At 41.2% G+C, this 25,377-nt stretch overlaps 1 protein-coding gene across 6 annotated transcripts in view; it reads left to right on the top strand.

The window, feature by feature from the left end:
• USP7 (ubiquitin specific peptidase 7) overlaps positions 1 to 25,377 on the top strand; it is an 81,215-nt gene that overhangs the window by 31,818 nt on the left and 24,020 nt on the right. For 3 of the 6 annotated variants that reach the window (XM_080981475.1, XM_080981474.1, XM_080981479.1), the window contains 6 exons: positions 9,984 to 10,088; positions 15,354 to 15,552; positions 16,961 to 17,099; positions 17,667 to 17,755; positions 18,193 to 18,301; positions 24,574 to 24,704. In XM_080981475.1, the coding sequence (XP_080837601.1) occupies positions 9,984 to 10,088; positions 15,354 to 15,552; positions 16,961 to 17,099; positions 17,667 to 17,755; positions 18,193 to 18,301; positions 24,574 to 24,704 (772 nt within the window). Of the gene's footprint in view, positions 1 to 2,747; positions 2,899 to 3,832; positions 3,985 to 9,983; positions 10,089 to 15,353; positions 15,553 to 16,960; positions 17,100 to 17,666; positions 17,756 to 18,192; positions 18,302 to 24,573; positions 24,705 to 25,377 lie in introns of those variants that run through there. The other 3 variants (XM_080981476.1, XM_080981478.1, XM_080981477.1) reach the window with 2 other exon arrangements.

Genomic DNA, 25,377 nt, shown 5'->3' with positions numbered 1-25,377 from the left:
TGCTGCCAAGAGAGCACCACATAGTGCTCCGTGTAGTGCAGAGAAATGTATTTTGAAATAGGGAGACAGGCCCCAGAAAATGCAATGTGTGCTTTGGCTGATCTGTTTACAATTATAATTTTGTATAACTTTTTGTTATTAGAACAACTTATAAGTCTGTCCCTCTTTTTTTCCTTACAAATTGAATTCAGACTTTTAATTCCAATTTCACTTTGCAGTAGGACTAATTTCCCCAGAATAGTCAACAAGGACAATATCATTTAATGCAGAAAATTACCCAGTAACCATGTTGTTTTGCTCACAAAAGGTTGTTAAAAGTAACCAAGTGATTTCCTTCCCTCTTCCAATATACACTTATGAATCAAGTGAGGATTCTTATCCAGGTTAGCAATTATGAGGCGGTGTCTTAATTCTGGATTAATTATTGTGGGATATAATTTCCAGTTGTGTTGGAAGGGTGATTGGCAAAGCATCTCATTTTGTCTCAGCCCTATTGAACCACCACCCTAGCATGCTGACTTGTATCCAAAGAATCTGCATTGGCAGGATCCAGAACTGGTTGGAGCAGCTCTGCTTCTGCCTCTGGATGAGTTTCAGTAAAATAGATGCAGGTATTAAAGCCATGATGTAGGTCACAAGCCTTTCCTGTATTCTGTATAGTACATAAAACAATGTTACTTCATGCTCACTGCCTCCCTCACAAGAAAAAGTTTTTACAGGAAATCAATGTTGCTTTTGAATAAGGTGATTCCAAAGCACCTTGAGTGAATGTAGTGTGAGGTGAAAACTTCCTTTCCAGGGAATTTGATAGCTATGGATTCTTCCCTTTATTGGCACCAAGTTCTGCTTGCTTTTCCCAGCAACCAAGCTAGATCATACTAGAATCTGATGTCTCTTACATTTTGACGCAATGCAAAACAGCATTTCCTTTTTTCACAAGCATTGCATCATTGTAGCTGTTACTACTTTATCCAGGCTCATGAGGCAATTTCAGCACCCATAGTTCATGCAGCTCATCAAAATGTAGGCTAAAGGGGAGGAAATTTGTTTTGTTTTAAGCAAGTAACAATAGTAAATATTTAGCTCATGTTTTATCTGCAGAGTGTAATTACATCTGATATATAGTTTGACAACATTGTTACATTGCTTAATAGACAGAATAGTTTCTTTTTATCAGTTTCTCTGTTCCACAGTTTCATGGATTTACTAATTTTGGCTTGGGTTGGAGTCCTATTTTTTCAGCACCAAAACAAATCCCTATTTAGGGTGGTAAAAGTGGAATTTACCCCTGACTCTTCAGTCTTGGAACTGAGTCTACAAGTTGGCCTCATTGCTGAAAGGTCAGCCTGAGTTTGTACTGTTCTCCCCTCTTTCTCCCCATACCCTGCTTGTGTTACATCTTGATTGATTAATAGCTCTGGAGAACTCAGAAGCTTCCCACACCTTTGTGGCATTTTGGGTGAGCTCCCGTTGCTTGGTCCCCTGCTCCTGCCAACCTAGCAGTTCAAAAGCGCGTCAAAGAGCAAGTAGATAAATAGGTACCGCTCCGGCGGGAAGGTAAACAGAGTTTCCGTGTGCTGCTCTGGTTCGCCAGAAGCGGCTTAGTCATGCTAGCCACGTGACCCGGAAGCTGTACGTCAGCTCCCTCGGCCAATAAAGCGAGATGAGGGCTGCAACCCCAGAGTCGGTCACGACTGGACCTAATGGTCAGGGGTTTCTTTACCTTTAATAAAGGTATTACTCAACTTTTAGGAGCGTTTTTCTAATGGATCAATGCAGCTGCATTTGCTAGATCTTTATCTATCTATCATCTATCTATCTATCTACTGTATTAGCAGTTGTAAGACACGTACAGAGTCAATACTCACGATCATTAACTCAGATTGGAACCTTCATTCCTTATATTCACACATTATAAAAGCTGTGGTGGGGGGGTCCACTCTGATTGTGCATACATTAAAGAGATTAGATTATTTTTATAAGAAAGTATTATATATCAAGTAAGCATAGAAACATGCATTTGTGGACATTCAGAATTTCATTCCTGCTCGGAGGTGGGGTTTGTTGGTATTTTTTATGTGTGAAGTAAATACCACTTTTTGGTGTACTAATTAGTTTGACTCCTGGATGGCAGTACTTCATTCAGCCCTTTGCTTTAATTCACCGAGTTTTCCTGTCATTCAAACTCTGTTAATTTCTCTGAGCCTTGCAGTAAAAATCTGTGCATAGCTGCTGATTTGTTAGGTTGCACTCCTTCTCTCTTAAGAATGTCCTTTTTGGCTGCAATCCTATATCTTTTCCTTGGAATGATCCCTATTGAATACAGCTGAACTTCCAAGTAAACATGTATAGGATTGTGCAGCAAATGCACTGCTTCTTTGGTTTTTTTCCCATCTGGTATAGTCTGGACTTTGTATTGTGCATTTCCCTTAGAAAGTAAATGCTATGTTTAAAACACTGTTGAAGTTAGAAATATTCAGTGCTTACTCTATGAAGGTAGACTATGAGATAGTAATTCAGATTAGTTTTCCCATTAGTGTTTTGTTTCTTTGATTTGGTATGTTTTCTTACTTGTAAATTTCATTTCTATGTCTCTTGCCCTATGGGACTTTAAAACGAAAAAAGTATGTGTGGCTGGAGATAAGAGCTTTTTTGAAACTTAGCTTCCAGCCACTGGCTGAACCAGGGACAGCAACTGTCACGGAACTCTTGGGTCCAGCATTCTGACTTACCTGCTTAAGGAATAGTAGAGCAACTACCAGTTTTTTCCATTACTCTCCAGTATTCGAAAAACCAGTTGTGCTTACCAGAGCAAGTGATTTATAAACTTTATGGTTACTGAGCCTTATCAAATCAAATTCTCCTGAACGACAATGTGCAGCCAACACCTTCGAGAAAGTGAGCCTCCCCCCGTTCCTCCATCATCAAAATCGTCTTGAGCAGCACTGGCTTGATCAATTTGGGTGCAGTAAAACTTTGGCTCTCTCCATTCATTTAGCATACTTTTCTCATGTTTAGTTAGTTGTTTGAATTGTTCAGAGTTTAATGGAAGCTCTCTTGCAATTATTACAGTCCCCAAATTTGGTGATGGTTTTCCTAGGTGGGCAAAAAGATGCAGGCCCTGTTTCTCATAACAGCAGTAATATGCTGTTGTGTAAATGTATTGGATATAACCTCTGAGGCTCTTATAGTGGTAAAAGCATGCATTTTCTTTTAGGAGCAAAAAACAAGTGAGTCTTAACTCATCTGAGTAATACGGATTTCTCTCCCCCCCCCCATTAAAAAAACAACAACTCATGTTCCTTGATTTGGTTGATTCCATCTTTGTAGAAAAGCCATACAAATTAGCAGTCATCTGGTTATCTGAAGGTAGTGATAGCTACTTCCGGGTGCTAGGAACATACCAACTGGCAGTAGAACAGCATTTGCAGCCACTTAAACAGAACAGCAGTGTTATAGAGGCTGTTTACAGGGCTTTCTTAGTTGGGCTACAGGCTACTGACCCCTGACTAGCACAGGAGAATGAGCCAGGCATGCAGAAAATCTCATAGTACTTCCCATGTTAGTGGACAGTGCAGTGCAAAGTGCCTTGGGTTAAAAGGGAGACTGAATAGCCCCTCCTTGAAGCTTCCATAACTGGCTACAGTAGCACTCCCTGCTATACACATTTAGAAGAGGGCACTACATTGGTTTGACCCAACTTAGCTGAGAGCTATTGGGAAGGAGTTTGTATAATCTCAGAAACTATTCCTGATTAGGGAACTTTATCTTGTATCTTGAGAACCACAGACGTTGTCTGGGTGGGTTAATCGCTTCTCTTGCAACTCTCTAGGTGATGTAGCTGATCATCAAGCTGGTTGGACACAATAGATAGATGTTAGGCCACTCTTTACCACTACATTTCTGCACTGGTAGGAACGATCTCCACCTGCCGTCACTTTTAAATCATCATGAGCCTACTTGAACTCTATGTCTTCAACTCAGGTGAGATCTTAATATCTGGCTTAAGCTTTGCAGAACTTTTGTTTGCAAAAGTACATAGAAAACCACATTAAGATGCTTTAGTCCTTCAAGGGAATATTTGCAAACTGTGCAATTACTGATGCCAGAGAGAATTCTGATCAATTTTTATGCAACAGATACATCCTCTCATGAGGGGGGAATGCCCTCCCTTCTTTTGAGGTAGAGGAGCAGCAGATTTCTTTTGGAGAAATTGAAAAAATGCAATACTACTTTTTGAGCACTCTTTTAGATGTTGAAAGCCACACTGTTACTCTAAGAATATTAAGTGCATTATGTATCACTTGGTTTACCATAAAGTTATAATGTCTGATATTTTTAAAATACAGCTTATTCAGACGGTACTTACAGATTTAATTTATTAAGTTTTTGTTACACCTGGATGTAGAAGCTGCTACACTGTAAGGAACCTAGCATCCCTTTGGATTTGCCAATTTATGAGGACAAGGCAAAAACAATAAGAATAGAAACCTTCAACATTACAGTAAAACAAATTGTGTCTCCTCTAGTCCTCCTGTCAAGCAGGTAGAAAGCATACATTTCCATAAAAAGAACTGGGGGAAAGAGGGGAAGGGAAACAAAAATCAATGAACACTACATGATATTTAGTCTTTTACTAAGCTATCACTATCAGTTTCTCTTTTCTCATATTTGTCATCCTATTTATCATGGACTTTGAAAAACTGAAAATTTGCCCAGATCGAAACAAGCTTCTACCCTTTCATATGCCAGTTTATTTCTTGATTTGGTGCATTTCCAACATAGATCAATTTCTTTCACATGCTGCAGAAGATGGAGGAATTTGAAGTAGGTAAGAAGCAAGAGGAGTCAGAGACCGTATTGTGCACAGACCTAGCCAATATGTTGCAGGAGGGATGCGCTTGACAGAATCCCAGACTGCATCTCTTGGCCAAATACCTGAATATGTTCTGTATTCTGCAACATCTGAAAGCACCTTTCCAATATCAAACCCTCAGGATGCTGCTTGCTTTGTAATCCACTCAAAATGTAGAAGCAGTGCTATTATAACTTCAACTTTGAGAGTTAGTCTTATTGTACAGCTCAAGACCTACTTGTCCTCAGTGTACAGGAATTCTGTTGCACAGTTTTGGAAATCATTTTGAGTGAGCAAATATCTGAACACCTTGTCTTAAATATTTAATAATCCAATTATTCTCAATTTATTCCAATTTTTCAGAAAAACAAAAAAGGCTTTAACAAAAATGGGAATCCCCCCCCCCCCCAGCCCTCACATCTCTAGGTGAAAATGTTAATTTTAAAATGATTTGCTGTACTTCACTTGAGTATATCTCTGGAGGATATAGTTTTATTCCCATGACAGACATTTAAATGTAAGTGACAAGACTTTGGCACACCATTGTGCAGCTAAGATAATCCTTAAGTGTCCTAGGGGATGCAAGCACATATTTTGCTGTAGATGGGCTGCTATGGTGGGAAAGGGGTTGGTAGAAATGGATATCGTGGGATGAGAGGTTTTAAGTAACTGGCCTCTAGGGAGCTCTTGGCCACCATCTGGTCCTACTTGCATGCCTATAGCTTTTGGATGAGGGTCCTTTTGAAGACTCTTGTCCCCTCCCCCTTTCTGCCACACCAAAAGCTCTGTTGGTAACGCATTGCTCCATTTTCACCCTATTTACGTGTGGATCTCTATTGGACTGGTTGCAGGAGAAACTCCTGTGGCAACCATCATGTTTATAAAACTTATTTTTCAATAACAAGCTTTTATTTTAGTTAAGTAGGAAGACTTGTATCTCAATATAACTAATTTTCAGCCCTGGGAATACAGTTCAGATTTCTAAATGATCTTGAGAGTCACATATGAGCAGGTGCCTGGGATTTTACTTGAATTCCAGTGCCTTCTTTCAGTTACAGTGGTACCTCGGGTTAAGAACTTAATTCGTTCCGGAGGTCTGTTCTTAACCTGAAACTGTTCTTAACCTGAGGCACCACTTTAGCTAATGGGGCCTCCCACCGCCACCGCGCCACTGCCACATGATTTCTGTTCTCATCCTGAAGCCAAGTTCTTAACCCGAGGTACTATTTCTGGGTTAGCAGAGTCTGTAACCTGAAGTGTATGTAACCCGAGGTACCACTGTACCACTGTATTCCTGTTACATTGCTATCCCACCTTTCCTCCAAGGAGCTCAAAGTGGTATATGCTGTATTGGCCTGAATACAAGTGTCACTTTTTTACCAAATTCCGACTGCGAAAAGTTAAAGTGCGGCTTATATTCACAACCTTACAGTATGCAGACAGGAGCGCAGGGCAAACAGCAGCAGGAGCCCGCCGCACGCATAGTCTTCTGTCCTCTCCCCCAAGGTTGGGAAGGGAGAAAACAAGGAAGGGGAAAGGTCACTGGCAACGCAGCGTGGCCCCCCCCCAAAAAAGTTTGCAGCCAGGAGCAGCGAGGAATGGAGCGGCTTATATTCGGGTATTTTTTCTTTTCCCCTCTCCAATTTTAAAGGTGACTTGTATTCTGATGCGGCTTATATTCGGGCCAATATGATGGAGAACGGTAAGGGGTGTGAGAGAGAGAGAAAAGACAAAGCAAATTTATATACAAGTGTTCAAACAAAAAATTGTTGTTTGGGCCAGGCATAGCTTTGTTTAGCACCCAGCGCAAACATTTCTTTGGCTATATATAGTTTTCCTTTGCAGTCTGAGTTTGAATCTGTTATGTAGAAGGCTTCAAAAGAAGGAAGATCAGGGACAGATCCAGATCAAACACTTAAAACACATCCAGTGCACATTTAAAGCACATCACGCCTACCAAAGAATCCAGGAAACTGTGTTTTTCCACATTACAAATTCCCAGCATGCTTAACAAATTATAGTTTCCATGATCTTTGGGAAGGGTGTAGAAGTCATGTGCTTTAAATCTGTATTGGACGTCCTTTAAATATATGGTGTGGATCTGCCCCGAGTTGACAATCCACATTTGCAGGCTAGCCTGGAGAATTTAGCACTTCCACATCCATAGACATTTGGTTTCAGTGTTGATTTTATTACATTAGCATAGATTTGAGCTAAAAAAACCCATCTTTTTTGCTTTGCTCTGCAACAACTTGAATCTGCATGAAGAACGTAGGCAGTGTCTGTGTGGTCAGAGAATGCATGTAACAGATCTACATTATTGAAATCTCTTAAAGCAAATCATTGGACTTGAACAACTCACCCCCAACTCCCACTGGTGTTTTGAGGGGCATGCATCAGTCTATTGAAAGGGACAATTATTCTGGCATGCCACTGAATGTGATAGCGCACACATGTTCACTACCATAATTTTGTTGCATCACACTTGGATGGTAAATACCAGTTTAGCCTTCCACTCCATTTGATTCCCATCTCTGCAAAGTGTTTTGGTCTTGCATATCGTAAAATGGCTTATTCAGAGCTCTGTGTTAGAACAATATTTGGTTTGTGTCAGGGAACTGACATCGGAGCTAGAGGTGGAGGGGAGGCTCCCTAATGATGCTGGAGAAGGGCCCAGCAGGGAGAGAGGCAGCTCAGCAGATGGGGAAGCAATTCAGTGCAACACCAGGAATAAGGAGGGGCAGATGGGGGAATCAGAGAGAGGGCTCCCAGACTCTTCACCGGACACCAGCGGGGAGAGCACTGGTCCTCCGCTACCCACGCCCTCCCTGCGCAGAAGACTTCCGCGCAGAGAAAGTAGGAGGAGACTGGGTGTCAAACAACTTTTATGTTGGAAAAGGTTTAAGAAACGCCCACTGACGGATTCTGCTAGCGACTGAGGCAGCCACAAATTGAAGGGCTGTCCAGACAGAAAGGTTTAACAAGGCAACATAGCCAGGAGAGGCGGCAACTTACGCATGAGCAACCCCCATACCATTATAGTTTGGGTCAGCGGCAGGAGATGTTTTAAATGGGAAAGTGCCTCTGGAATATGTGAGCTTAACTATCCCCCACTTCTTTCCCAAGTCTTGTTATTTAGGCTTCTGTGCTCTCCTGATGTTTCAGGGATTTATGGTGGATCTTTATTAAATTGTTGCTTTCAAAGAGTTTTCAAATTCCTTTTTATTCTCACAGCTGTGCTGTGAGGAAGGTGGAGCTGTAGACATTATTGGCATTTTGTATAGGTTTGGATGCTGAAGCTGCTGAAGGCTCACGTTGTGACCCAGAAGCCAAGCTTTTTATTCATTGAAGCACAGAAAACATGCTCAGTCTATGTATTTTAAACTGGTTCCATTTGCAGGGTACACAAATCAGGTGAATACCTGTAGTTATCTAACCAAACGTTGAGTTTCTAGGTGTTGTTTTACGGGGAGACATCCTCTTAAAATGAAGGTGCATGCTAAGTCATTGCAGGGTATTAAACCTGGGTGGAAGGAAAGTAATCTGTCTAATTGTGACAGCAACAATAAATGTTCTCTCACAGGCAGGACTCAGCAACACCCATTCTGTGAGGAAATATTTCTTAAGAGTATAGATCTTGGAGTTGTGCTACCAGAGAAAAACTGACTTGAAGTGGACACTCTTAGGAAGTAAGCTTTTAGCATTGCAGATTAACCTGGAAGCCTTTCCAGAGCAGGAAGATGCAGCAGGTGGATTGTGTAATGAGTGAGGTCTAGAGCTGGTGAAGACTTAAGTGCCAGACTACCATTCATGTTAAGCATGCATTTTTAAAAGCTGTTCACAGAAGCTGCCTTCTCTTCAGAAAAAACAGCTGGATTGGGACTGTAGCATGGGTGCAGTAGAACTTTTACCCTTTCATCCTGTACCATTTTATCACTAAAAATAGCCATCCCAAGGACAAACCACTCTTGATGTGTTCTGGATGTAGATCAGAGCCTCCTTGGCTGCTTTTTCCTAAAAGCCACCTATTCTAAGCATACTTAAAGGGGGAGGCAAGCACCAATGCATCTTGTTTAAAAACAACAATACCTCTCTCTCATTCAGACGTACAGGTTACAACAAACAGTTCATGAAAAGGAAATGGTCACAGTCCATAATTAATACAGCCTAAAAGATTTTAAAATGTGTCCGTAGCACTGTGTGTATGTTGTCTCTAAGACTTCGTGAGAGTGCTGAAGTCAGCCTTCCTTTAATCTTGAAAATCTTTACTTGAACAGGCTTTCTCTTGTGTTAGCACTGAAGGCACCATCATTGTACCATAGACCAGTGTTAACTTTGTATAGCTCTGTCCTGGGTGCTGAATAGGCTTTGAAGGCTAAATGTGTAATGTGAACTGGAGAAATGCAGCTTTTGAGACTTGTTTTGCATTTGTTGCTGGATTGCATTGCTGTGAGGAAGGAAGGAAATAATAAAAATGGAGCTTGACTTTAACAGTGATTCTTGATAAAATATGGAAACATTTTTGCATAAAGTTAGATAACTTTTAGTAGCATAGTATAAACAAAGTAATGGAGTCAGAAGCCTGCTAAAGGCTAGTTCTGACAGTGTTGTATCTAAATAAGGTTGTATCTAAATAAGCTTTATTTAAAGTAGACCCATTGAGTTTAAGGCATTTAAATTAGTTACGTTCATTTGTTTTAGTGGGGCTACTCAGAATATGGTTCACATTTGATACAACCAAATTTGAAGAACCCAAAGTAAGATCTTAATTTATTTTAGAAGAAATATTAGCTTTTTACTATATTGCATAATTTTGCTATGTTTTAGATCTGCATACAGTGGTACCTCGGGTTAAGTACTTAATTCGTTCTGGAGGTCCGTTCTTAACCTGAAGCTGTTCTTAACCTGAAGCACCACTTTAGCTAATAGAGTCTCCAGCTGCTGCCATGCTGCTGAAGCACAGTTTCTGTTCTCATCCTGAAGCAAAGTTCTTAACCCGAGGTAATATTTCTGGGTTAGCAGAGTCTGTAACCTGAAGCGTATGTAACCCAAGGACCACTGTAATTTGTCAGTACTACTGTCAAGATCCAGGTTACTGATCTATTTCTGTTTTCCTTATCCCAATAAGCTGGAGATGCTGATGATCCACCAAGAATTACTCAAAACCCAGTCATCAATGGGAATGTAGCAATGGCTGACGGTCACAACAACACAGAAGAAGACATGGAAGATGGTGAGTCATCCCTTCTACTTGCTTTGATGCGGGTGGGGAGCTCGCTTGTTTTTTTCAGTGAGTAGTATATCCATTTGATGGACCTGAAAGGCTTTTGCATCCTCATGTATGTATTTGGGAGACATGGTAGAAGTTTACAAATCAACGTATAGTGTAGAAATAATGGATATGGAGTTTTACCTCCCTCTCTTGTAAGACAATAACTCAGGTCATCTAATGAAACAGGACAAATGAAAGATTTTCTGCACACTGTTGATTATTTTTTATGGAAGTCATTGCCACAGGATGTGCTGCTGATGGCTAGTGGGTAAGAGGGCTTTAAATTATGGCAGATTCATGGAGGACAAAAAGGCTGTCCCTGTGGTTTTGCCTGATAACGGCTACATGGGACCCCTGCATTTAGAGGAAGCATGCTTTTGAATACCAATTTCTGGGGAGTAGTGGCAGGGGTGTGTTTCTGTGTGTGGCCTTCCTGAAGACTCAGATTGGCCAGTGTGGGAACTGGGGTGCTGTACTAAATGGACTTTTGCTGTGATCCAACTCACTTTATGGCCTGTTCATTCACAAGTTGTTAAAAGTATTGTGCTTTTTGCCTAAGATTGGCAAAAGGGCTTTGCTTTCCAGTAAAGTATGGCTCATTGGGCGGGGGGGGGGGTGAGTGGGATAACTAGCCGTGGCTTATTGTCTGTTTCGTGGACCTTAATCATGTGAGCAATACAAGGCAGGAATCCATAGCTCTGTCAATACTTTAAGCATCTGCGGGAATCTCCAGATGCCTTCCTAGATTACTTTGCAACTGCACCTGTGTTTTAACTGTAACCCAGTACCATGGGAATAAGTCAGTACGGTGGTCAGGCTGTCTTTTGCACCATTCAAATAAACGTATAATAACAAAGCTTCCTGTTTTCGGAAGCATTCCTTTTGGGCTGGGCCTGCCATGTTTGCTCTTTGTAGTCTGCATTTATTATATATATTTTGTACTAAATTTAATATTTCATTAAGCAAGACTTTGAAGTGGTTAATAGGTGGCTACATCAGTCTTGTATTAAAGCCTTTGTCTGGTAGTGGTAGGTGACAAAGAATTGGATGCAGGTGAGCACACAAAATTATATGCAGGTGAGTGAGCAGGTTAGTGTAGAAACTAAGTGGGCTGCCAGAGGACAAGGCAAAGGAGCTCTCTGATCATTTTCTTTGAGTCCACAGTGAAGTTACCAATGTATGGGCCACCATGGCAAGGTTATCCTTGTCTGGCACACCAACTGAGGTTGGTAAAGGTCACTGACGCGTCTTGTGACAGCAGTGGATCTAGGAGTACCCCCAAACTGTCCACCAGCTCCTTCAGATGGAGTGCAACCACATCCAGAGCTGGTTCAAAACCCAGTTCCCAGATCTAGGAATCACCCATCCATAGGGTTTCCATCTTGTGGGGATTCAGACACATCTTTAGTCCACTTTGAACTACGTGCAGTGTAATTTTGGTCATTCCTGGCCATCCCACCATTCAGCTTCATTGAATGTCTCTAGGCTCTAGTTTTATGTGAGATGTTGCTTCTTCAAAGTATCAGACCTCTGCAAGGCTTTTAATGGGACCCTTCTAAGCTGCCTGGCTGAGATGATCGCAAGGAGCATTGCATTGTAGTGGTTTGCACCTGCCTATCTGATAGGAGGACCAAGCATGCACTGATGGTTTTAATTCAGAAGGTGGTCTGTCTGACTCTTTTGGTTGAAGTGGTTTTGATTATGTTGTTGCATGCCACCCCAATCCCCAAGAGGTGCAAGGTTCCAGGAGTACCTATGGTTTGTTTTATTTGTAATGAGGGACAGCAGAGACTGTGGTAGCTTTAGGATATATAATTTATTTACACATGGTATATACATGAACCTATGATGGAGGGACTCACAGCATTAACACCCCAAGAAGTTATTCCCCCCCCCCCCCCGCTTTTGTCTTTCTACCAGACAGTTGAGGAAGGGGGCCCACCTATTTGCCCTCTGGCACAGAGCCACTTCCTTTTGCCTTAACAATCCCTACTTAGGGGGCCATTAGCAAGAAACTTGTCTGGCTATTCCAGCAGTTGAATTCCTCTTGGATCTAGGAATTGGAAGGAACTCCAGCATACAGCCTGCCCCCTCTCCTCACAAAAAACTTGCTAAGATGATGTTTAATTGTTCTTTTTTTAAAATTCCAGATAGAACAATGTATTCATATTTAAATGAATTCACATAAAATTAAGTACCAAAATCCGCTTTAAAAAAACCTTATAACCAATTTAAATTCTTGCTTTACTGTTCTTCTTTCAAGTTGTCTTGAAGGCTCTATGGAGAAATTTGGTGTGTGTTTTTTTATTATGATAAATGCAACTTCAGGAAGTTTGCCTCTAAAGCCCGGGCTCATTGCTTGTGGTGTACAGTTTCCTAACATGGACCAGATAGTATCATAATCATAATCATTATTATTCAGTATAACTTGATTTCTTATCTTTCCTTCACCACAAGGTCCAAGGGTGGGTTACAGCAATTTTAAAATGCAATTTTAAAATCAGTTTAAAACAAATTACAGTCAACAGAATAGGAGGATTATTATTATGGGGTCAATAACATATTAAGTGGATGGACTGTGCCCTTCCTTGAGGTCACTCTCACTGCTATGCATAGAGAATGAAAGCGAATCATATAGAGTTAAAATGATCACTTAACAATCCTGGGTGAGGTATGTGCCCTTCCCCATCACTTGTGACTTGGCTTAATTTACTTGGGTCACTTGGAATGATTAGCTGCAAGGGAGCTTTCAGCCAGTTCATTTCAGTTCATTCCTTGTGAAGCACATAAATAGGTTGGTCTAGACTCTAGAACTAGTGGGACTGGGATGTATGGACTTCAATTGTTTGGCCTTTAAAAACTTCTTCTGGTTGTTATAATTTGATAACTTTTAAAATGGCTATTGCTGCTTAATCAGAGGTTAAGCCACCCTACTGAGGACAGCCATCACTAATGCCAGATGTGAATGGGCCATTACTCCCTCTGAAATAACTTATGTGAGGCTTGAGAGTACTCCTTGATCCACCACTGTGGAGGGCACTTTGCTAGTGTTGGCTGGTATACCAGCTACAACTACTCCAGTGTTGGCCACTGTGAGAACAGAATGCTGGATTAGATTCTGGGCCATTGGCCTGATCTAACAGGCTCTTCTTATGTTCTTATATGGTTCTGGACCAGGGTATTATGAAAAGTCACCTCTCCCATTTCGCCCTGGTCACTTTGATCTATGAATGAAGGTTGATTGATGGTGCCACACACCTCCCTGTCAAGCCTTGTGGCTCAAATGCATGCTTTCAGTGTTGTGGCACCTGTTCTCTGAAGTTCTTTTCCTTAGCAATGAAGGAAGCCCCAACCAACATTATGTTTTTGACATTAGATGAAAACATTTGTTTTTTCCCAAGCCTTCCAGATCAGTTCATTTTAAAACTTCATCTTTTGATTCATGTTGACTTCCAAGTTTTTTTACAAAAACATTGGTTTATCATTTGTATTACATGTTATAAACTTTTTTGCACTGCTCAGTATTTTTGAGCAGTTTATAGATTCTGAAATAAATTTTAAAAATTGGAATACTTTGGCATTTTAAGAGGGAGGCTTTCAGAAGACGTTCATGGTGGCATAACAGCTTTGGTTTCACAAGTAAAAATCTGGCCTAGGGGAGTAACTGTGCCTTTACTAATTGAAATTCATTTGGGAGTGTGTGTGTGTGTGTGTGTGTGTGTGTGAAAGAGAAAGAGGGAGACCCCAGAGGCAGGGAGGAAGAGTGAGATTGAAAAGCTATGTAACAAAAGCTTGTCATTTGAAATACTTCTATTTGACTGCTTTGTTTTTCTGTGGCAAAAGACCATAATGGAATGCTGAGTTGGCTGTTGAAAATGCAAAAATGCACATTGATTTCATTTTGTGGCTGGTTATTGCATTTTTTTCAAATAACTTGAAACGAAGCTTCTTCTTTTAATGTGAAATGCCATTCAGTTCACCTCCAAACTGAACTCTGTCAAGAATGGATCAATGTTTACATTAAAAAGATAGAGCTGTGTTTATTTTATTATCAGGGGATCTGTGACTTTACATTTTGATGTTTTGAATCTGAAAATGAAGATCCCTCCCCCAGACTTTTTAGCAGCCTCTTTGTGTGAGAAGAATAAATGTTGCACAGTTTTTCATCACTGAACATACACAATATTCTCCTTGCAGGTGCTGTCAGCAACTATTAGGTACTGATTATCTAGTAACAATAGTTATGTGGGTTCCTCTTTATGCTGTTTTTAAAAAAATATTTTGTACCAGAGGTTTCCCCATATCTAATTATGTCACAGTTTAAAACCTTATGCATCCTGTATTTTATGCCCCCTTATGCTTTGTTGCATAATTGCACTGATGATGTTTTTTTTGTTTTGTTGTATACTTCTTTGTATGGGTTGTATATATTTGTAGTTGTATATATTTCGTTGAGCTATTTCAAGCCAAATTTGGCTTACAGCTCAATTGTTATAAGCAAAGTAGTAGTGAAGTGTTTGTTTGTTGTTGTTGTTGTTTTGCAGGGGGCAGTATATGCATAGTCCAACCCCCTCCATAGCAGGGGGAGGCACATTTCCCATGGCAGGAAGTTCCAGAGTCTGGGTCCTGCACTACAAAGAAGTCCCTCTTTTGTATCTACATCAACTGGTGGTGGTGGGGAATTAATGATAATCTTAGTGGGCAGACAACTCACACAGGGAGGAGATGAACTTCTAGCATTTGAACTTGGAACCAGCCTGTAAGCCACTGAGATTGGCATGATAACAGAGGTGCATGATTCAAGTATCTGGCCCTGGTCAAAATTGCATTGGTACAAATTGCTGCAACTAAAATTTTCAGCTTTCAAAGGCAGCTGGTGGTACAGTGTACTTTTTCTACTGCTTCCTTAGAATATGATGTTGGAAAGGGGACAAAGAAAGTTAGGTGTCAACTGCATACTGGTACAGTGCTCTCCAAATCTCTGCACAATAAATTCCCATTGTAACTAAAAATCAGAAATAAAATAGACAGTCTATTAAAGACTTTATCCTCGCTCTGCAGTGTTCTTACTGTTTCTACATCTGACTTGTTCAATGCATATGGGGTGTTTTGCTGCTCAGATGAAATGCCACACAGTGAGTGGAGGCCGAGCACCTTTGGCCTTGCATGGGGACTGAAAGACCAGGCTGATTAATTTGCATTTAATTGATCTTTGGTATTTTGCAGACACAAGCTGGCGGTCGGAAGCAACTTTCCAGTTCACTGTTGAACGTTTCAACAGGCTGAATGAATCAGTCCTAAGTCCCCCCTGCTTTGTACGGAACCTGCCATGGAAGATTATGGTGATGCCACGACTCTACCCAGACAGGCCGCACCAAAAAAGTGTAGGGTTCTTTCTTCAGTGCAATGCTGAGTCTGATTCCACGTAAGATATTTAATACACTATACATTTCTGTATAGCACCATCTTAACCTATTGCATTTTCTGACTATAACTTCTGTGTCGATTGGTAGGACAGCACGAGGAATGGGGCTTCGGCATTCAGGAAGGGTGTATAGGGGCATGTGCTTAGATGTGGAGGAAAGAGGCAGAAAGTCCCATTAGAGATGCCTGATCAGTCTGATGTAGTCTTCCTTGTTGTCCGCTGTATATTGGGTATGGTATGTTGAGTTTGACATGACTTAATTTGGGATGAATGTAATGTGTGTTAGTTCTCAGATATATATTGACCAAATTAATAAGCTATTCAGGCTGGTATTTAATAGTTTTGAATAGTTAATAGGTTAATTACCAAATACATGAACCAGATGAGGATGCAGACTATTTGACCTTTCCCAACAAAAAGAAAGCAGCACATGCTCAGTGACTCTATATACAGAGCTGATTTATTGAAGCATAAATTGGCTGCACTGTTGCATACTTACTGCTGCTTCCTTCTGGTGAGGTGCTGCCTGTTTGAATTCCCTCATGCATGAGCACAAAATGATCAGAGCATGTTGGAATGCTCTGTTGCTGCTATTTTGTTTTGTTTTTTGGTAAACAAAGAAAAGCTAAATGCAGAAAGGCCTCCCATAGGAAAAGACTAGAGCCTTTTTAAATTAAAAAAATGGGTAAATCAGCTAATTTTAATTAATAAACTTGAACATTACCAAAGCTGCTAGGCAGGGGTCCATTTGAAAAAGTGAACACAGGTTGAGCATTGTACGTTTTTTAAAAGTTGGTTTTAACATCTAAAGCTGATGTTGACTGACTCAGTTTACGTTGTTAAAAATCAAAGCTTACAGCCTTAACAAAACAGGGAATGGAAATAAGGTGACTACAGCAGATTTTTGTATACATGGGATTGGAGCACATCACTAAGAACTAGAAGCCACAATCTTGGCTGAGTGGGAGGCACAGTGGAGTTCATGTGTAACCTTTTGAAGGAGTCTCCTAACCCTCAGGTTGAGAATGCAAGCAAATAAACATTCAGAGAACAGAAGCATCTCCATTTGCTGTTTCTTAACCTGTAGTAGCAGAAGTCTTTTTAAAGTATTCCTACCTGCTTTAGAGGAGTTGTAGCATTCTTAGATAGCTATAGAAGAAAATGCACCGAGCTGGAAAAATTCCATGGTGAGTGAACACATAAAAACAGCTCTGTGAGAAACTGAGCCTCTACTCAAACTCTTTCCGTGATGTTAATAGTTTGTAATGGCTCTGAGAGCATTGAAGCAAAGTTTTTTTTTATCCAGAGGTGGCAAGAAGTAAGGTAGGCTTGTTCAGTAAAGCACAGTTTATTAGCATCTTTTTTCTGCAGCTCAGCATGTCAACTGTTATCTCTTTAATTGTTGCAGGTCATGGTCTTGTCATGCACAAGCAGTGCTCAAGATAATAAATTACAAAGATGATGAGAAATCATTCAGTCGCCGTATCAGCCACTTGTTCTTTCATAAGGAAAATGACTGGGGCTTTTCCAACTTTATGTCATGGAGTGTAAGTAACAGCATGTAGCAGCGCAAGAGCCACTGTGGTGGTTATGAATAAGTTTTGGACTAGAAAATCCATGTTCAAATCCTCACTCAGCCATGAGACTCACCAAATGATTCTGAGCAAGTCTCCTTCCTACTTCCTTTATTTCTTCCTCTTAGCCTAACCTGCCTCACTGGGTTGTGAGAATAAAACAGGTTCATAGGTTGGAGAGAACTGTGAATACCTCCTTGAGATCGTTTGAGGAAGGGTGGGATAAAGAATACAACGCAATGTAATTGACATTATGAGAAAGAAGTCCCATGTTAAGCTCTCAACTGGTGGTCCTGCTCACATAAATTGTGACGAGCAGTGATCTTCCTCTCTGAATATATATATATATATATATATATATATATATAGCGCAGGAGACATTCCTGTATCATTCAGACTCACTGTTAAAAGTTAGTGTGCATTTATAGACTTCAGGTTTTAAGAAAAGAGCTTTCAAGATTGCCAGTCATCAAAGTGATGTTAGTTAGGCCTTCTATGTGATTTGATTTTTAATGTTCTTGTCAATTTTACTTTTTGTAGGAAGTTACTGATCCAGATAAAGGCTATATAGAAGATGACAAAGTAACTTTTGAAGTGTACGTTCAAGCTGATGCTCCACATGGCGTGGCGTAAGTAGCTTATGATTTTTTGACTGGAACAAGTGGTTGGATTGTGGGTCAGTAACCAAGTTTCTTAACAATCTTTGATATCCATTGTGAATTTGGTAAGTGTCTTGTGTTCAGTGTTCAACAAATCACTTCACATTACTGTCAACTTCTAAGCAGCACCTGCTCATTTTGTGGTTTAGAATTCAGTCCGCTGTGCAGTCTTTCTTCAGAAGGTCTTTGAAGAGCATACTCAAAAGCATAAAATTTATAAACAGATTTCTGAATACATGGAACAAAATTCTAAATATTCCACGATGGATATATCGCCTTAATGACCAGCAAGGTTGTGTTGGTGGATACAGCTTGGTTCCACAATAATTGTCCATTGTATTCACACACTGGGAATACATTAATTTGTGTGTGTGTGGTTCTTGTAACCCAATTCATGGTTTTTATAGGTGGGATTCCAAGAAGCATACAGGATATGTAGGACTGAAGAACCAGGGAGCAACCTGCTATATGAACAGCTTATTACAGACATTATTTTTCACAAATCAGCTACGAAAGGTAAACCAAAGTTTTTGTGACTTCCTTGTTGATATGCTCCTGAATTGCTATGGGGATATTAGGAGCGACCCTCCATAGCTGTGCAGCCTAACGTTAGTGCACTGGAGATGTGCAGAATGCTATAGGCAATAATCCATGTTACGAATGCAGCTGGTAAATTATTCTGTAGTAGCTGCTTGTCCTGCCCTGCATCTACAACTTGCTGCCTGAACCAGCACCCACAACCACACCAAGGAAACAGCACCACAGAGCTATTCCAGGTGCTGGGAAGCAGCCTTGGCAGCAGAGAAGACGATAGAGATGGCAGGCCAGTGGAAGGAAGAGGTAGAGTAGCTTGATCTCTTAGTTGGTGGTAGTTGCCACGGAGTTCATCCTTGTGGCAGAGAAAACCTCTGAGCTAGCAAATGCCAGTTGCCGTTTTGAAGTTCGGGGCAGCCTCAACTTCAAGCATTCTCTAATTGTAAATCCATCTTGTAGGTCACCTGCATTCTGTTTCTTTGTAACTTGTGCCTTCGGACTCCTCAGTATTATTTCTACATGCCCCACCCTAGCTGATACCTATCCATCTGAACATCTTCTACATGCCCCACCCTAGCTGATACCTATCCATCTGAACATTATTATTCTACCCAATGGTTAAGTGTGCATGAGATTTTACCAAAAGGTAATAGTCACTAGCTATCTCCATTGCTGTTGCGAACAGCTGCTTCTTGTGTGCAAAACCTGCCTGAGGTACCATCGATCCTTTTGGCAATGAAGAGACACTCGAAGGGTTTTCTTCTAGAACCCCAGCAGTCCTTGAAGAAGAGGAGAAAACTTGCTGCTGCTTACTGTGGCTTATAGGGATTAAATGAAGCCATGTTCTCATAGCCTGATGCAAGAGTGGATCAAATGCCCCATTGAAATCACCAGGTTATATACAGCTAAGTTAGTTATGCCCATTAATTTAAGTGGGTCTACTCTGAGTAGGACTAGTACTGGATACAGCTCCTTGTCTGTGCCCATTATCTCTCTTTTTCTTCCTTCCGCCTACAAAAAAGGGCCCTGCTGGATCAGAATAAGGCCTATCTAGTCCAGTATTTTGTTCTATGAGCCAGCCCCCCCACTCTGGGGTTAAGCATGCAACTGGTTCTAACAAATTACTACTGTCTATGGTGTCTAGGAGATGAATGGTTCATTCTGAAGGTAGCACTGTCTGCTATGATCATTCAGGAGTGCAGCGAGCATAGTGTTTGGCCTTTCACTTGACCTGATTGCTCAATTCATAGTCTTGCAATAAGCTTAAATTTTTTTAAGTAACTTCCCCACCACCCAGCTATTCAACTTCCTTGTCACAGTGTTTTAGTTGAGCAATGAATGTGCTTTTCTTAGGCTTTTATGCAAACAACCACCACCTGTTACTGCAAAGAGTGGTATCTTTTGTCTCTTCCTGTCTTTCTGGTTCTTTTATGGTCATTCCCTAAGGGAGGCTTCTCTGATATTAATACATTCCTGATTATGATTTCCTTTTAGGTTGGTCAAAGAAAAGAACTCTCGCTTTCTCACTTTTGCTTCTCCTTGCCACTCTCAATTTATATCAGGCCCTACTTTGTGTACCCATGTTTAGGGTTCTGCAGGGTGTGAATGAATTAATGAATGAATCTTTATTTGCGTCAACCATCAGCCATAGCCATAAAACAACAATAAGGTAAAGGTAAAGGGACCCCTGACCATTAGGTCCTGTCATAGACAACAATACTATATATAAATAATAGAAATAATTATATAAAATTATATAAAATAAATTTTAGGGTTTTGAATCAATAGTCAAATAATGGATCTTATTCTGATGGCCCCAGGTAAAAACACTGCAGCCTTTGCTGTCACCTGCTCATCTTGATCTGCCAAGAGAAAGGACACTGTAGCCTTTCTCAGAATGGATAAAGAGGGGTGATATTCTCGTTCCTCAAGTCTTTATAAAGAGTGCAAGCCAGAAGGGCATGCACCACCGATTCAGTACTGCCATCTCCACAGGCACATAAGTGTTTTTCATGTCTGTTGGAATCATCCCTCAAGTACAGTCGAGGACAATACATTCAATCTTGCAAGAGTAAAAGAGCGTCTATATTTTAGAATTGCTAGGTTATGCAGATAGGGTGCCAGATAGTCGAAATGGGAAGGTGGAAAATATTCATACCATGGGCAAAATTTCCTTATTGTGGCCAAGTTGTTCTGATACTCAGTATCATTTAGGCGCTGACAAATTAGACTGTTTGCTTTACTCACCCAAAGTAGCCTTTGTGGTGATAAAGCACAAGAGTGAAATTTTTGATAGACAATTTTAGTCCAGGCACTCTTGTGACAATCTTGAAGCCCTAGGGATAGTAGACTGGGGGGATTTGAGTTTACGCAAAGCCAATAGTTAAGTGTTCTACGCCAGATCCGCAATTCTACCGAGGGAAGATTAGCCTCTAGGCGCAATGAAGCGTTTGGGACACAGGGTGGCACAGATAAAATTTGCCTTAAGAACTTTGATTGGACAGCTTCCATAGATCCAAGGTGAGTGCCTGTCCAAATCTGAGCCCCATATAATAACTCTGCTAGGGGTTTAGGTTCTGCAGGGTGTGATGTTGGCCTAGTTTACTAAGGATCTCAACTCTTTTAAAAGCAAGTTTTTAACAAAGAGCTGTGTGAGGATACTGAAGCTCACCTGGCAATTTTACTCTACCACCCAGAGAGAAAATTGAGACTTACGCAAACTCAGTTCCATATGCATTCTGTCTCCCCCCCCCCGAACCGATATAAAATTGTGAATGACATACAGTCCGAGTTGCCAAGAGAAGTTGCAGTTTCAGAACCTCCTTTTTTGACAACCTTGCCAAATAAATTATTTTGTTACTTTGCATTTATGCAGTGATTTCAGTTGCTTTTCTCCCCCAACCCCAAACCCTTTCTTTGTACCATGCTAAATTCAGTCACCCACTTTGTATTGTTTAGGATTTCCATTCATAATCTGCTAGTTATAGAAGCAGATTTGTTTTATCACCTAAACCAGCTCCTAAAGTTTTTCAGCTCCTGTTAACTCCCCAGCTTCTCTCTACTTCAGTGGTTTAATTTCACTATGTAGCAGGTGGGTCAGAACTACTCTTCATCTCCCTCCTCTTCCTATGGCCTCCTTTGTCTCTATTGATACCAGCCATTTTTTAAAAAACTTGCTCAACTTCCTACCATTGATGTGGTCTTGTTGGCTGGGTGTGCCCCTTCCCCTTTTTCCCTAGGCATTTCAGCCTGGCATGTTACTTTGCCCATTGAAATATCAGCAGGCTTTGTACTGAGGTATTGAGATGGAACCACAGCTCAGTGGTAGAGTGTTTTGCTTGCAGATGATCCCAGGTTGAATCCTCACCATCTCTAGGTAGGACTGGGAATGTTCCCAGTATGAAATCCTGGAAAGCCACTGCCAGTAAGTATAGGCAGCACATAGCTAGATATACCAGTGATCCTGGCCCCTAAGTTTCCTATTTGTTTCCCTTTTAGTGGCTGCTTGTCTTCATTCTTCAAGGGTGTATTTCTATTTTTTTTTCTTTTACGTGCTTGTAATATGCCTTGCTATTCCTGTTCTTAGTCTCTCCTCATCCTAATCTTGTATTAATCCCCCAGAGTTCTACTTTCCTTTCTTGTGGTCTACTCATTTGTCACTAGCAGCCTTTAACCCAGTGTTGTTTGTTATTCTAAGAAACCAAAGAGACTGTGCAGTTTTCGAGTCAGTGGTTAAAATCAGGATAGTCTTGAAAGGTTAATTTTGCCACCTTGAGCAGCCAACCCTGCTCCTTGATCTCAGAAACCTTCATGCGAACTTTGGTTAAAATAAGCAGGGTCCAAATGCATATCAAACACACATTTCCAAAATACATAGTAGAGTCTGTAGCCATTAAGTGTACTATTTATTTATTGCAGTTAATTCTTTCGGGATGCAATCCTTCCAATAATAATAATAATAATAATTTTTATTTATACCCCGCCCTCCCCAGCCAAGGCCGGGCTCAGAGCGGCTTACAAGCAATAATAAAAACAAGTTAAATAATTACAACTTAAAAACAAAATTAAAAATACAACATTAAAATATTGAAACATTAAAATATTAAAATGTAGCCTCATCGCAGGAGGAGAAGGAAAAGAAAAAAGAAAGAGAGGGAGGGAATCAAATTGGCTCTAAGTCAAAGGCCAGGCGGAACAACTCTGTCTTACAGGCCCTGCGGAAAGAAATCAGATACTGCAGGGCCCTGGTCTCATGAGGCAGAGCGTTCCACCAGGCCGGAGCCAGAGTTGAAAAGGCCCTGGCTCTGGTTGAAGCCAATCTAACTTCCAAGGGAGTTTAGCAGCATAACATGGCCCTTGTGATGTCAACATTTTCTGCACAGCCTTGGATTGCATTAGTCTCCTTTTCAGACTTTTCTACACAAGCTGCTCTCCTAATTCCCTCTCTTGTGCATTCTGTGTTTTTAGTTTTCTCCCTCACTCCTGTGTCACCAGTGAATAGTTGGAACTATTCCCCTGCTCTTTGATTAAGTCACCCACACAATGCAGCCTTTTGCCATGTCACATTTTAATCCCTTTAGGGCCCTTTGTCTAAATTCACTGATGTTCTCAGTCCTTCCCAGTTGAATGTAATCTGAGAATTGAATTGGTGTATGTTTCCTCCCTCTTTCTGGCGATTAACAGATAAGTAAAACCCATCTGACCCCTTTCTTGCATGCTTTTAAATGGGCATACTGTCAATCACGTAGGAAGCTGCCTCATACCAGCTCAGACCATTTAACTTAGCATGGTCAACACTAGCTGGTAGTGGCTCTCCAGGGTTTCAGGCAGTTTTCCCCAGTTCTTCCTGGAGATGCCAAGGATTGAACCTGTGACCTTCTATGTGCAAAGCAGGTGCTCCATTACTGAGCCACCGCCCTTCCCTTCAGGAACATAGGAATCTGCCTTGTACTGAGCCAGGTGGGAATGTCCCATCAATGACTAGAAGATTCCGTCTCTTTTCTGCAATGTGAAAATGCCTAGTCTTGAAATTGAATTATGCATTCTCTTAGCCCTAGCTAAGAGTGATGCAGTATTACCTATGGCAAATGTTTCCCTAGATTTATACAGTCCAGTATGTAGCTGGCTCCTCGGGTACTTGAACCACTGCATCATTGGGAGCTGGAATTTTTCCCTGGTGTAGGGAAATGCCCAAGAGGTTGGATCTGTGTATTGAATTGAGACAACAGCGATAAAAATTGTGCTGTTGTGCATAATTCCAGTTCTGCAAGGTGCTGAACATGATTTAGAGGAAACTTTACTGTGTTGTGTGTCTGGTAGCAGATTGATTAGAGTCAGGCAGGACAGGACCTAGGACAGTTCCCATTACATGCTCCCACTCTCATTGTAAATTGCTCTGATAAGGGTCTGAACTGAGATGGGCACAAAAATAGTAAAGCTGTCCTGCCGAGTGTTGACCAAGACCAGCCTACCCTTATCTGCCCAGCTTGGTGCCTTGCACTCCAGCATCACTTGATGGTCTTCAGTTAAACTTCCTCTCCTCTCCTCAGAACTTTACAGGTGAGGGTTCACCTGTGGAGACATGATGAGGCTGTGCATTCTGGTTCCTTGTTTGAGAGGTCTGAACTCACCTCTAATTTTCAGAGGGTTAATCTGGTGCCAAGATTAATTCTTCCTGCAGATTGTTCTTCCTCAGGCTAGCTTGGGGTCCATGCCATCCCTAAGGGAGAGTTGTGCTGTATAGTGGTTACCTCTGTATCAGAATTGCTCTCTGAAACATCTGGAGTTCTGGGCATGACAAATTTCAGATATGTTTGGAAAGGATTGGGGGGGGGGAGAAGAGAATACTAAGGGCAGTCTTTTTCAGGGACACCCCTCTCTCCAAATAATCTGGTGCAATGTCATAATGGAAGATTCATTTAAATAAGCATCAAATGCCAAGTCCCAAACAGAATGTAGGCTGGCAGTTAGCTTGCTGTGATGCAGCAATAGTTTGGGCATCTTGAAAATTAAGCTGTCAGTCTGATTTGAGCAACTGTTCCACTGTAAGCAATATGATGAAACTGCTGGATATTGCAGGGCCTTCCCCTCCCCTTTAGTGTCAGCAGAGTACATGGGCAGATTATTCAAATATGTTTTACTGATGTTGGCCTGTCTGACAGATTTTTGATCACGATGAAATGGATTAATAAATACAACCATGTGAGCTATGAGACCCTTTTCTGTAGTCCTAATTAAATTGGTTTCTTTTTTAGGCTGTGTACATGATGCCCACAGAAGGAGATGACTCATCAAAAAGTGTTCCTTTAGCATTGCAGAGGGTGTTCTATGAGCTTCAGCATAGCGACAAACCAGTAGGAACTAAGAAGCTGACAAAATCCTTTGGGTAAGTGCTGCCAAGATATCAGATGGCTCTTCATGGCTGGCCAGTTTCTTAACCAAAGATTCTCAGCCTACTTCTTCTCAGAAGTGGCTTTCACCATCTGTTAAATGAACCAAGACTGAGTATGTTAATTGTGGTGAAGCCGTCCGTTCCTGAGAGGCTCTTGCTGAAGGGGATCCTGCCATTGTTTGCATGCCCCAACGGAGCCTTTTAGTATAGCAAACCCTTCCATGTGCATTTTGCCCACCATTTTGTCAGGAATCTATGGGGAGGGATCATAGCCCAGTGGTAGAACACTGAGGCCCTCAAGTTCTGCCCTTGGCATCTGCAGTTAAAAGTATCTGAAAGAGGTGGTTCATATTCTTTATATGCTGCCCAGTAACAGAAGATCTCTAGCCAACTTAGAGTTTAGGAAAACCACAGTAATGGAGAAGACTCTCTGACTGACACCCTGGAGAGATGCTCCCTGTTGGGGTGGACCAGGCAGGAGTAGGGAACTGGATCTGGCTGGCATGCCAGATCCGTGAGCCTCCTTCACACCCAAGGTCAAGTTTATGACAACTGGGTGGGAACACCCACCCACCTGTCAGTCTCCTGATGTCATAATGATGTCAGGCGATAAACACCTTTTGAAGTTTGAAGTAGATTACTAGGCAGTTACAGCAACCTCATTTGA

The sequence above is a fragment of the Podarcis pityusensis genome (genome assembly GCF_964106645.2).
Source record: "Podarcis pityusensis genome assembly, chromosome: 14".
NCBI classification, from domain to species: domain Eukaryota; kingdom Metazoa; phylum Chordata; class Lepidosauria; order Squamata; family Lacertidae; genus Podarcis; species Podarcis pityusensis.
This window is presented reverse-complemented; position numbering and strand designations above follow the sequence as displayed.